This window comes from Meles meles, chromosome 6, assembly GCF_922984935.1.
Source record: "Meles meles chromosome 6, mMelMel3.1 paternal haplotype, whole genome shotgun sequence".
NCBI classification, from domain to species: Eukaryota; Metazoa; Chordata; class Mammalia; order Carnivora; family Mustelidae; genus Meles; species Meles meles.
In genome coordinates this window covers 37,829,045-37,843,574 of record NC_060071.1, presented here as the reverse complement: position 1 = coordinate 37,843,574, position 14,530 = coordinate 37,829,045, and the positions used below count along the sequence as shown (strand labels likewise).

Here is a 14,530-nt window from a genome sequence, read left to right as displayed (position 1 = left end):
CAATCTCAAACTTGAAAATCAATTCCAAGTATAATAAAAACTAAAATATGAAAAGCCAAATTTTAAATCTTTAGGAAGACAAAAATGGGAGGATTTTTAATAATCTCAATGTAGCACAGGATTGTTTTTGCTTAAATACAACCCACATGGGTAAACCATAAAAAAGAAGGTATATATATTGATGTATATATATTGGGTATCTTCAAAATACAAATGTTATTTAAAGGCAAAGACTTTATGAGATTGTTTGAGGGAAAGCAGAGAGTGAAAAGAAGGCTCAAGACCAAAATCTGAGTAACTCTACCACCTAGAAGGTTGAGGACAGAAGTACTTGAGGATATTAGAAAGATACAAGGCAAGAACAAGCTATTAATAATATGATGTAAAATAATAAATAAAATAAAATAAATATAATAAAATAAAGTAAAATAAAATAATAAACTGTAAACAATGGTCCAAAAGGAAATCATAAGACTCAATTAGGTCAGGCAGATAGCAGGCTTCAAGAAGGGTAAATTCCATTCAATAGATAAACAAGAAGATGCACAAATTTCTTTGTTTAATAAATAACAACGACAATAATAAAGGTAATTGAGATAGGCAATCTGAAATTCCAGACAAAAACAAACTATGTAAGAAAAGCATGGCTCAAATGGGAAGCAAACTGAAGTGTATTATGTTTTGAAATGTGGTGAAGAGGGAGCCATTTGAATTTGATGCTAAGAGTATTTCCCTTGAATGGTTTAGGAAGCAGAAAATGAAATATAACTATAGTACACTACTTAATGCTCAAGTAAGACAGTTACATAATCACAGAAACGTAAACACTGTTACTAGTTTTCAATTTTAGAAACTAGCAATTGACAATGTTATGGCTATAGAAAAGATATACATAATATTAAAATTGAAATGTGAAAGTATAGCTCATAGAATATAGCAAAATTGGGGTTCCAATCAGGGAAAATGGTAGAATAGGGAACTCTACAGGTCATTTCCTCCACAAAAGCAATAAATATGCTAGCAAAGCTGTCAGAGTCAACTTTTTCACAACTCTGGAATCTAACAAAAAATTTATGACAACCAGAGAAATGTGTAGCAAAGAAAAAAGATGTCAAATTTCAATAAGAGTTCTGCGCACTGTGACTTACCCTGTTAACATCCCCTATTCCCCAGCTCAGTGGTGGTTTTGAAGATGACAGCCATTTTCTTTGTGTAGGTTCCACAAAGAGCAATACATACTTTATTCTCAAAAACTTGGGGTTGTGTGTTTTGACATGCCTAGTGGTTCCCTAAAGGATGAACTAAAGAGTCTGCCTTTGTTTCAAATGTCTCAGAGCTTGCCGTAGGCAGTGGTGGCTTATTAGGTGGCGTTTGTTGAAAACATTTGAACATGAAAGTGTATTAGGTGCACCACATAAGACAAACAACAGACAGAGCAAAAAGCCTGTGGGGGGAAAAAGAGGCTGGGGAAGGAGATGGTTGGGGGAATAAGCAGTCATCTCCAATAGTTGAAAGGCAAAGACAAAGGGAGAATCTTGAAATAGAAGTGACAACAACAGCCCATTTCTCATCAGAAACCATGGAGGGCAGAAGACAGCCGGATGCCATATTTATAGTGCTGAAAGAAAAAACTCGCAACCAAGAATTCTATATCCAGCAAAGCTGCACTTTTTTGAAATGGAAAAATTAAGACATTCCCAGATAAACAAAAGCTGTGAGAGTTTACTGCTAGTATGCTTGCCCTATAAGAAATGCTAAAGTAGTCACTTAGATTGAAATAAAAGGACACTAGAGAGTAACTCAAAGCCATATGAAGAATACTAGGAAAGGTAATTACATAGGTAAATATAAAAGCCAGTATAACTATTTTTGACTGGTAAATCTTCTTTTTCTCTATATGATTTAATAGATAAATGTATAAAATAATAATTATAAATCTATATTAATGTGCACATAATGTATAAAGATGAAATTAGCAACAATAATAACATAAACATAGTGAAACTATATAGAAGCAAAGTTTTTATATATTATTGCAATTAGGTTGGTATTAATGTAAACAAAATTATTATTAATTAAGATGTTAACTGTAATCCCCAGGGTAACAACTGAGACAAGAGCTAAGAAGTAGATACAGTAAAAGGAATGAGAAGAGAATCACAATGGCACGCTCAAAAGTCCTTGAACACAAAAAAAGTAGTAGAGGAATTGAGGAACAAAAAAGATATATGACAGAAATCAAAGGGCAAAATGACAGAATTAAGTGCTTTCTTATCATGATTTGATAGATAAAATTCTCCAATTAAGAGGTGGCTATTAGCAGAATGGATTAAAAAACAAGACTTAACTATATGCTGTCTACAAGAATAAAAGACACAAACAGATTGAAATTGGAAGGATGGAGAAAGATATTCCATGCAAATGATAACCAAAAGAGCTAGAGTGGCTGCTAATATCAGACAAAAGAGACATCGTGTCAAATAGTGTTACAAGAGACATAGAAGGACATTTTACATCAATAAAAGAGTCAATCCATCAGGAAGGTGTGACAGTTATAAACATACTGCACTTAACGTCCAAAATACATAAAGCAAGAACTGACAGAATTGAAGGGAGCAACAGTTCTGCAATCATAGTTGGAGATTTTAATACCAATAATGGATAGAATAACTAGGCAGAAAAATCAATAAGGAAATAGAGGACTTCAAGAGTACTATAAATCAACTAGATCTAACATACATAGAAGACTCTACCCAATGACATTAGAATTTTCGTTCTTCTCAAGTATGCGTGGAACATTCTTCAGAATAGATTATATGTTAAGCCACAAAACAAGTCTCACATAAAACATCTCTGAAAACAATGGAATAAAACTAGAAATCAATAACAGAGATAAATCTGGAAAATTTACAAGCATATGGAAATTAATAAACTGTTCAATAAAGAAATCACTAGGGAAATCAGAAAAATATAGCTCATAGAAAGTTGCAAGGCAAAAACGTGGGAGAAGTAAAGGGTAGACTCATCTTGCACAAGGGAACAAGAAATAGAGATTTAATTATAGTAAACTACAAAAGTTACCAATAAAAGAACTCTAGGCATATAGTGTTGGGGGAATAACAAGTAAGTGAGTGAATCCTTGTCTATTATAGCAAAAAGTCTATCTAAACATTATAAGTTGAGAAAGCATAATATACAGCTAGAGATTTGGTTGAAAAGGAGTTAGCAAGATACTATTAAAAAAAAAAAACACAGCAGCCATATAAGTAAAAGAAAAATCATGTGAATATGCTATCAGAAAAATCAATGCAAAGAGCTTTTCAAGATGAAGAGTGTCAGCTATGTCAAATGGTGTGGAGAGTTCAAGTATAAAATAAAGGACTTAAAAGTTCAAGAAGTCAGTCTGGATACTCCACTAAGAGTCCCTGGTATATATACGTACAAGGTATAATCAGCTCTTTTAGAAATATTTCTATCTTTCTGATGTAAGAGATTTTACATGAATCAGACAACTGAAACTAAGTTGAAGAAATTATCTATTACCACTAGAAGTTATAAGTAATTTTGCATTCACGTTTTGCTAATAATTTGCTATCTTTACAGTTTTACTTTTCTGCCTTCAAATATCATCTTTGTCTCCTTGACGTCATAGTTTTTAAGTCATTAAAAGGATCAGACCAAGATAATGTAATGGTGTCTCCATGGCACTTTGAACTTACATCAGTAAAAAATAAATCTTTTGCCAGAAATTGTGGATCCCTTTCCAATGATTCATTACTGTTCTCAACATCCTCTCCACTGAACCCACACATCACTTTTCTCATCTCTCCCAAACTCTTCCTATGTTCTTGCTTACAAGGCCTTTGACTTCTAATAAAAATTCTGAAACTCTTGGCAGGAACTACAAGGCATAACAATTTTCACTAACAGATACTTCCTCTTTCTTTTGGAACCGAATGCTTGTTTTGAGACCATAAATGTGAAGACTCTATAAGTTTAAATTATTTTAGAGGGTCACAGAATTTTTGGCTATAAGCTGCCTAAAAAGTTCAAGTGTTGAGAAGATCATATTAACTACAATCCATACCTATCAGAGATCATTGTGCCAGGTAAAAGTGCCAATTAATAAACAAAGACACTTCTGCACTCACTGTAGCTGCCAACCCTAGTAAGACATGAACAGTGAACAGCCCTGTAACAAGAGCATAGAATGAATGACTTAGATGGAAGGACAGAAGGCTGATGACTGCTGAATACACTGGCCCCTGATTCTACACCCAGCTCTACAACTACTAACTTCAATATCTATAGTAACAGCTTCAAATGATCTCTCTCTGATGACTCTTACTTCTACTCTTCTCTAACAACCCACTCCAGCCACAATAATGGCCTCCAAATTGCTCTTAGATATGTTCCACCTTCAAAATCTTTAACTCCCAAAACTTAACTCTGCCCATAAATACCCACTATTTCAACTCACTTCTTCATGTGTTTCTCATCTTCAACTTCATTTAGACTTCCAGTTTCAGAAATACTAAATTTTCTCCTAATTTGTTGGCAACCTTCTAATTTCTAATACTTTAAAATTCTAGCGTAGACCATATGACCCATCATATCTTTCTTTTATCATTTTAGTTGAATTTTTTTATTCTTTACCTTTGATCCTTTTTCTCCTTACTCTTTATCAAACACAGAGCTTCTCTCTGTTATACCTACTCTGTGCTCCGGGAATATCATTCAACAATTCTGACTATAGTTGCTGCAATTTCATGGTCTCTAACCTCATTTAGTTCCTCAGAATTTTCCTTCAATCTTTCAACACTTCCCTAATTAGCTCCCTCTGGATATCAAACAAGACCTGAAAAAATGGAGATACACCATGGTTTTTAAAGTGATGATTTATTATCTTAAGAATGTCAATACTTCTGAAATGAATAACTTAAATGTCATTTAGATATAATTCTTAACATTTCCATTTAATTAAATAATTGTTCACTGAAGTATAATTAATGTAGAATGTTGTATCGGTAGATGAAATGATTTTAAAGTTCATATGGAAGAACAAGTGTGTGAGAATTAAAACTTTGAATAGTGAAAGCAGATTTCCCCTACATAGATATTAAGACTTACTATGAAACCATTACAATCAAGCAGTTTCGGTATTGTCATTAAAACGGATAAATAGATTAGTGAAATGGAATAGAAGTCCAGAAATGAGGTTGCCTGGGTGACTCGTTGGTTGAGCATCCAGCTCTTGATTTCAGCTCAGGTCATGATATCAAGGTCCTGAAATTGAGCCCTGCATCCAGCTCTGTGCTTAGCATAAAGTCTGCTTGAGATTCTCCCTCTCCCTTTGCCCCTCCCACTCATGCTCTCTCTCTCCAATAAATAAATCTTTAAGAAAAACTCTAGAGATCTATCCAAATATTTACAGGAATGTAATTTAAGATGAAAATGACATCCTCATTAAAAAAGAGAATACTTAAATGAAAAATGCTATTACCAAATTGAACTGAAATAAAATCAAGTTAGACTCTTACCTAACACTATGTATAAAAATAAAGTTGATGTAGAAAGGATGAACTTTTAAAACCTTATTAAAATTTTAGAATATAATATATAAAATTATTTGGATAAACTTGGATGTAAGAAAACTTCTTAAGGAAGATAGGAAAAATGTTTTTTAGAAAAAGCAGGCAGAAACTGACTTGTATAGTATTTCATAAATCTAAAGCTCAGAGCTATAAAGTTTTAACTTTATAAAGTGTTATAGTTCTGACCAAGTAAAATGATATTAAATAAAGTTCTAGGGCAATATAAGAATAATATATATATTTGTTATATAAATTATCACTTAATTAAAATTTCTCTTCTTTTTTTTTTTTAAAGATTTTATTTATTTATTTGATAGACAGAGATCACAAGTAGGCAGAGAGGCAGGCAGAGAGAGAGGAGGTAGTAGGCTCCCTGCTGAGCAGAGAGCCCGATGCGGGGCTTGATCCCAGGACCCTGAGATCATGACCAGAGCTGAAGGCAGAGGCTTAACCCACTGAGCCACCCAGGTGCCCAAAATTTCTCTTTTTTTTGCTTTATTTTACTAGCTCAAAGAGCTGAGAAGTTTGACATGTGGATACAATACCCAAGTGAGCTGAAGGAAGTACACTGATCAATATAAATTAATCCTATAATGAAAAATTTTGAAGTGTATTTGTCTAAATATATGTCACATTCTTTAACTCCAAGAGAACTTCCAAAATATTAGTCTAATGCCTCATTATTTTCTTCATGACATTCTTTATATATGAAAAGTTTAAAAACTATGATCTGAAAACTTGAAAGAAAAGCTACGTTTAGTATGAAGTGTGCTTCAGAATTTGGGTAGGGTCATTAGATAATGGAGTTTCATCAAATGAAACAAAACTGAAATACATTCTATCTTTAATTTTTAGGTTTTGTTTTAAATTATATAAATATATAAATTATTATATGTTTTTAAAATTATAAACTATAAATTTTTAAGCTTTATATCTCTCATTTACTTGATTTCAATATGCTTTCTTAAGAGGAACAGAAAGATGTAAAATGTTCATAGTGTACTCAGATTTGCTCATAAACCAGGGGCTATATATTATGCGACACATACGCTGTAGAAGAGGCTGTGAGCCCCTGGAATAGATAGGTATTATAGAATCCAGCTAGTGTAATTATTTAGATTTTATGCCAAAATTGCTTAATTACTATGAGTTAGGAGTAAGGTTTTGTGCCGGCTGCTGGGGACATGAAAGAGAGCAAGACAATCAAGAAACAGAATCAGGATTCTTTTCCTCTTCAAGCTTACACTCCAGTGGGGAAGACAGCTATGAAACTAATTATCCACTAGTTATTTAATTATGGCTACGGTAAGTGCTGAGAAGGGGAAGTCCACAGTACTGAGAGAGAAGAGGTAATTGATGTAGCCGATCTAGCCAAGTCTGCAGGAGGTAGTTGGGGAAGGCTTCTCAGAGCATGTGGGGTTTAACTTTGAGACCTTCAGGCTGGCATCAGCTAGGGCAGGGGGAGGAAAGTAGTGGCGGGGACAATACGACTGTTTGTACAAGAAAGGCTCTGAGGTAGGGAGTAAACGGTACTGCAAGCCACTGATGCAGCATGGCAACAGTGGCTGAAGGGATGGGATGAAATAGATTCTCCTAGGCTACGTTAAATAATCTAGATTTTTTTTTCTTATGAAAAATAGGAAACCGTGGAAGGGTGTTTTAATTAGGGGTCAATTTATATTTCCAGCGTTTCTGTCTTCACTTTTAAATTTAAACTTCTAATCTCAGAAGGTTTTCTTAAGAAAACTATTTCTAAATAATTGTATGTGAAATGGTTTCCCATTTCTGCTCTAAATTCGGTTCTCCAAAGACAGTAGTACCTGGAAAGAATACCATTGCATACCCTGTTTCCTCTGGAAATGCGGAGACGGTGCTTCCATGGAGCTGAGAGGGGTCCTGAGGAGAGTCAGAAACTTTTCTATCTTGATTTGGAGCAATATTGGGTATTCGATTCTGTTGCAAGTCCCACTTTCGAGCTACGTTGTTAATTGTTAACCTTTTCTTCTCCTATGAAAAAGTTCAGTGTGACAAGAATTATATAATGCAATTTTTGTAGCAGGATGGTATCCCTGAAGCCTGTTGTTTATACCACTTAGACTTGTAAAAAGGAGTATATTCCTTAAAAGCAGCTACAAATAGGTACTCTAAAATACAAGTGGCCTTTATTTACCCTGTGCATTCAAACACCTCAACAGTGGTCTATCATTCTCAAAGAGAAAAATTCACACACAAGCAATGATTACTCTCATTGAAAAAATGAAAATTCACTATCTAAAAGTTTAATTTGACAGAAATTTTCACACCTGTTATCTGATTTTAATTTGAAAGAAATTTATATGCCTTTGTATTTAAACATAGCAAGAAGAAAACTAATAATATTTTAATTTTCCTACCCAATAATTCAGACTAGTATGATGGAATAATCTTGGTTGAGAGGTGGGGAGAAGAAGAGGGATTGATCCATGTTCCAAGCTTCACAGCATGAATTACAATGTCTGAAAATTAAAATTACATACAGACTACTAAAAGAAATTGTACCAGGTTGAAATATTTCTAGGCAACTAGTACCATCCCAGATGAATACGAAAGAAGTTAATTCATTACATGCAATTGCTGCCTTAGAATAGTGTTTTTCAGACTTTAGTGTGCCTCAAATCACCTGGAGAACTTATGAAAGTTCTCCAGCTGCTAGTTCTCACCCCATCCCGATTTATTGTGTTTGAGGTGGAGCTTGAGAATTTGCGTTTCTAAAAGCTCCCGGCCCGTTGTTAAGGCTACTGCTCCTTGGACCTTGCTGTGAGAACCACTGACTTAGGTAGGGTATTGGGGCTCCATTCTCTCACAGAAACTTGTTGAGAAAAGCAGATCTAGAATATTGAAAGAAAATGTACAAGGTTGAAATGTTTCTGCTCAGCTTACAAAAATTGATAAGGAAAATAATCAATAATCTGGTAAGTGTCCATTATTAAGGGTTAACATCTTTAAATGGCATGTCAATGTGGTCAGAGTGCTGAGGACAGACATCTTCCCTTTCCTCTGTACTGAGAGCACCCATCCAATGACAGATCAGCTGTGTGATACTGACCCCTCCACACCTGCTGCCTTGGGAATCAGGGAGGGCTGTTAGGAAAATTCTTTGTCCGTTTCCTCAGTGCATTTATACATGCAGAATAAATTTTTAGTTCCATCTCTCTGCCTATATTTGGATAACCTATAATTCTAGCATGGAAAATGGCACTGGGTAGGAATGAAAAGTGATGACAAAGCTTAATTAAAACTAAAACTTTTTTTCAAGTTCTGTTTCTGTGTTTAAAACTTTTTAGCATGGATTCCTTTTCTATTGCTTGGTATTTCAAATTTCTCTATATCGTTACAAGGGTTATACTAATATGCATATACTTCTGAGACTTTTGGACATTTTATGTAGGTCTTCCTTATCTAAAGCAAGTAGAGTCTGCTATTTTACTGTAAGAAATTTTTCTCCCAAATCTATACTAACGAGCGTCTTACCTTAAGGAATTCTATTTTAGGTATTCATTGTTAACTGGTACAACCCAATTCTCAACTCAATTAGTGTCACTTTTACTCAGTACCGGGCCACTACGAAAGAGGCAGGGGCAGTAAGTTAATGGCAGCTGGCTGTAATGTTGACTCCATGCATTTGGTTTTCTGGCTGACTGGGAGTTGGCAGAAATATTCTTAATGAGGTAGATATAGTTGTGCTTATAAAAAGAGATACACAATATCTTTATACCACTGAGTCTGTTAGCAAATTTATAAGATACTCTGAAAATACAAACACTCTTCAATACTCACCCCAAACTTAAGCTTCCTTTATTTGGTTTATTGAAATTAGATTAACACCAGGTTGACTAAGAGAATGGATATTTTTACTGGGGCCAGGAAGAGGAGACACATTTTAAAATAGGATTACAGCCTGGGGTCAGATGGGGGTTGGTCACTGGCTCGCCAGGGGCCACATAAGGGCTCTAGGTAGCTGTGGTGGAAAAAAAAAAAAAAGAAAAAAAAGGCAGCAGCAGCAGCAGACAGAGAAAGGCTACAGATTCTGCAAGCAGAAGGGGGTATCCAAAGAAAATCTTCTGCTCAAAGATCATGGATGTATTTGGCATATCAGTTATAGTCATGTTTCTAAAGCTAGGTAACAATACATTGCGAAGTCTGTGTTAAGGTGACAATTACTTTAGAAGATTCCAAATTTGCAGCTTTTGCCATTTGAGTCTACTCTTCATAGTCCAAGCAATATCTCACCAGTAGAGCCTGTAACTATCACTTCCATGCATTTCCAAGGTTGCAAGGAAAACAGGAAGACAGAATAGCAACAGAAGATAAGTGTCAATGCACTCTTCTGGTCCCTTCACAACCACCCACCCACTTTTCTTAATGATCAGGACGTGTTGTCGAATGAAACAACAGCCAGCAAATGCTGAGGATCTTTGGTATCAGGATTTCGAATCTGGGCTAGGGCTAGAATCCAGGTCTCTTGATTTCCCATGATTCTCCTCTAATTAAAAAATTTTAAAGCTAAATAACCCTCATAATTAAAGAGTCCTATTTAGTGACTTCAAGAGAAGTATTCCCTATTTTTGGAAGTTTTCAAATTTTCCAAACATGTTTGGACAAACCATGTGGGCTAAATGTTTAATGGCATATTTCCAAAAATGCTGAGCATGAACAGCATCTGAATTGGGTATATAAGAAAAAAAATTTCAGTGCAAAAGTGCAGTCGAGCAATTTGTTGCCTATACCAGGCTCAACTTATACTGGTAGCTTTAAAGCTAAACCAGTGGAGTTTGTTTATTCTTCCTTTCCATGCTTTATAATACAATACAAAAGTGTTCTTTTGGTCTGACAGCTTTAGTCTGTTTATTTACTTATATATTTTATTCATTTAGCCATTCATTCACTTATGCAGTTTATGTACTGGAGCTGTAAGATCAGAAATACAGAGGACTCCTGAATAACATGGGGGTTGACTCCGGGAGGCTGCAAATCTGTGTAAAATTTTGGACTCATCAAAAACTTAACTACTGATAGCCTACCATTGACTAATAAAAGCTTTACCAATAATATAAACAGTTGATTAACACATATTTTGTATGTTAGATGCATTATATATTGTATTCATATAATAAAGAGAAAACAAAATGTTAAGAAAATCATAAGGAGGAGAAAATACACTTACAGTACTATACTGTATTTATTGAAAAAAATCCATGTAATAAGTGGAACTGCATAGTTCAAACCATATTATTCAAGAATCAACTCTATTACTTTTTCCAAATGAACCATTCAGGAAGTTTACCAGTAGTATTTTTTGTCAATGGTAACTCTTGCTCCTACCTACACATTTTAAAAATTTTACCTACAACTATATTTCCTATAAACCAAAGTGTGTTTTTGACCAACCCTCAGAAATATTCCAATAGAGAAAAGACTAAAATTCTATTATCTAAATTAATAAAAAGACAGAGATATAAGGGGGGCTTAGGTACGTCTAATTAATGGGATGAGGGGAAAACATAAAATTGGGGAGGAGTCAAGAGATTAAAAATAACAGCAAATGAGAAAATTGTAGCATAATATGTCAAGAGTTTTAAATATTTTTGAAGTAGTAGTCCTAAGCTGAGAGGGCTTGGGACCAAGTATTTTTTTGTTTTGTTTTGTTAATTTAGGAGTAGTTTTCATTGAATAAAGCACACAGATTCAAGTAGTCTTTGATTAGTTGTGAGGAAGGCATACACCGGTGTAACCCATACGCCTATCAAGATATATATTTCCATTGCCCCAACAAATTCCCTTGTTTCCTAAGTTTATTTTGTACAACTTCATATCCCTACCAGTCATCTTTTGAATTCTAAATGGCATTTTCATTTAGAAAGAAAAGCACTTACGTAAGACAAGAATGAGTAACGATAATGAGCCCGATATCTTTAGTTTTAGAACACAGTAGGAGCATAATACAAGCTATAAACTTTAAGCTGTCTTTATTTTAGTTGTGATGCAAGTATAAAATATTTTAATAGAAAATATTCTAAGGAAAACAATCACGATATGATAAATCATTTAAAACAAATTTTACTTCCTAAATCCTCAAAAATCTTTACCACCTCTATTTAAGTTAATAGTTTTTCAATTTAGGGTGCCTGGGTGGCTCAGTGGGTTAAAGCCTCTGCCTTCGGCTCAGGTCATGATCCCAGGGTCATTGGATCGAGTCCAGCATCAGGCTCTCTGCTCAGCGGAGAGCCTGCTTCCGTTCCTCTCCCTCTGCCTGTCTCTCTGCCTACTTGTGATCTTTGTCTTTCAAATAAATAAATTAAAAAAACTTAAAAAAATAATTTTTCAATTTAAAAAGCAATTATTAAAAAAGAAACCCACGTATCAGAGCTCATTAAAATATCTCAGTAAATGACGGTCGATTATAGGGGTTTCCAAAAGGAAGTGCGCATGGCTCAAGGATACACAAGGTGATGCACTGGTGTAGAAAAAAAAAACCTGTAACTTGTGTTCTATTTAGTTTTTATCTCTTCCCCTTAAAATCTGTAGATTTTGCCTGTGTTTTATAATGCACATTATGTTGCATTTCTCAAGTACAGGCTTATTTATAGGTAACTTATAAACGTTATAAGGGTATTTATTTACAAAAAAATTCGACCGATAGGAATGAAAACTTTACAAAGTTGAGAAACTGCTCTTCCAGTTGACAAGCCACCTGGTTTCAGGGCAGTGAGGGTTAGGACGCACACACATGCAGACCTTGGGGAAAGTACCTTGAGCAAGGACTGTTTATGACTTTCCCGCTTCTTCTCTTCCTCCTTTTTGGCTACAACAGATGCGATACGCCTTTCTTCTTCCTAAAAACAAAAAATGTTTATAAGCATTATTAAGTATTTAACCTCTTCTGTATGATTTCTTTGGTTCTACCGGTCTGATTTTCTTTGTGAGAAGCATACTACTTGCTAACGGAAAATATGCCCTCATAGGAAGTTAGTCTTTTCCTCTTTATTCTTTTTTTTTTTTTTTTTAAGATTTTATTTATTTATTTGACAGAGAGAGATCACAAGTAGACAGAGAGGCAGGCAGAGAGAGAGAGAGGGAAGCAGGCTCGCTGCTGAGCAGAGAGCCCGATGCGGGACTTGATCCCAGGACCCTTAGATCATGACCCGAGCCGAAGGCAGCGGCTCAACCCACTGAGCCACCCAGGCGCCCCAAAGTTAGTCTTTTCCTCTTTATTCTTTTTCCTTCCCAACTCTAAAGAACTGTATGTTCTTAACTCTACTCCCAACTTTTGATGCGAGATGAACCTAGCTAATACAAGACAGAAAACAGAAAGAGAAGGGCAAGAAGCAAGGGGGGAGCAGGTTTACATAGTTCCTCTTTGTATACCATGTACTTACAGTTCCACATATGAAGACTTAAAAGCTTTCTATGATGATAAAAACAAGAACTATACTTCTGGGCGCCTGGGTGGCTCAGTGGGTTAAGCCGCTGCCTTCGGCTCAGGTCATGATCTCGGGGTCTTGGGATCGAGTCCCGCATCGGGCTCTCTGCTCGGCAGGGAACCTGCTTCCCTCTCTCTCTCTGCCTGCCTCTCTATCTACTTGTGATCTCTCTGTCAAATAAATAAATAAAATCTTTAGGAAAAAAAAAAAAAAAGAACTATACTTCTCACTACTTTTATTTGACCTATGGATGTAAATCAGAGCTTTTTAAATACTAAAACAAGTATGAAAGCTTTTTAGAGCTCTCCATTGATATTAATAAATTATTCTCCATTAATATTATTACTTTTACTTTGTTTTTAAGTTGATTTGGCCAGTCTAATTTCTTAGATTCTAAAAACTATAAAATAAGATTAACATTTAGAAAAAATTGTAAAAATCAGCCATGATTCCCCCATGCTAACTCACATCTTATCATTTCTGTATCACCTCACAGGATTCACTAGAAACATATTTTTTCAAGCGGCACTCTGTATACACAGTATGGATCTTGTTTTTTTCCTCTGAAGATAGTCAAATTTTAGTAATTTATAAACATGTAATTTTAAGTTTTAATATAAAAGGATTTATATGTATTCAAAATGATGTCACAATTTGAGAAAAACAATTCTTCTTAAAAGATGAGCTTAAAAATATCTTCAGAGATAAGAAACCATAAAAAGTAATTTACCACATCTGAAGAACTCTTACAGAAATGAAAAATTATACAAACCGAAATGAAAAATCTAATGGAGGGGAGCTGAAGAGCATATTGTACACAGCTGAAGAGAGAATCAGGCAACTGAAAAACAGGCCAGAAGACTTTCCCATATGCTTTCATAGCACCCTAAATTCTCCACTGCAGCACTTAACCTGTTTCATTTAAATCTCTGCTACTCTCTCTCCCCTCTCCTACTCCAGGAGTTCTTTGAAGGTATGGACCATGTCAACGCCTGGCACATTGTAGATAGTCAATAAATATATATTTAAAGAATTGATTATTAAACACACATCTTCATATATCTGTCCAACAACTTCCTAAAACTGGAACCACTAAATTAAACGGAAGACATATTTCTAGGACTTTTGATATGTTTACAAATTGCCCTCCGTAAGTGTGGTACTGATTTCCACCCCTATCAGAAGGCAGCTTTTGATTTAAAACATAATATATAGTCATGACAGCTGTTCATCAAATATTCCTGTGTCTTCCCACATCCAGGCCATATTGTAAGATAGCAATTCTTATCCCTTATCCGTTAGGTGCTGTCATTTTCTTTGACCAATGTCAGATGAACAAAATTACATGTGTTTATTTCTGGGGGAAGTTTATCTGGAAGGAAGCTTTCAAAGACAACGTATGGGATAGCTGTTCTCTCTCTCACCTCTGCTATAGAATCTGTAAAGCTCCACATGGTGGGTACTTTGAAGGCCTTG

General features: G+C 35.0%; 1 protein-coding gene across 3 annotated transcripts in view; it reads right to left on the bottom strand.

Moving 5' to 3' along the window:
* The window catches only part of LRRC49 (leucine rich repeat containing 49), a 154,452-nt gene that overhangs the window by 35,667 nt on the left and 104,255 nt on the right, over positions 1-14,530 (bottom strand). For all 3 annotated transcript variants that reach the window (XM_046009596.1, XM_046009597.1, XM_046009598.1), the window contains 2 exons: positions 12,383-12,466; positions 7,438-7,601 (listed from right to left, as the gene is read on the bottom strand). In XM_046009596.1, coding sequence (XP_045865552.1) covers positions 7,438-7,601; positions 12,383-12,466 — 248 coding nt within the window. The remainder of the gene's footprint in view (positions 1-7,437; positions 7,602-12,382; positions 12,467-14,530) is intronic.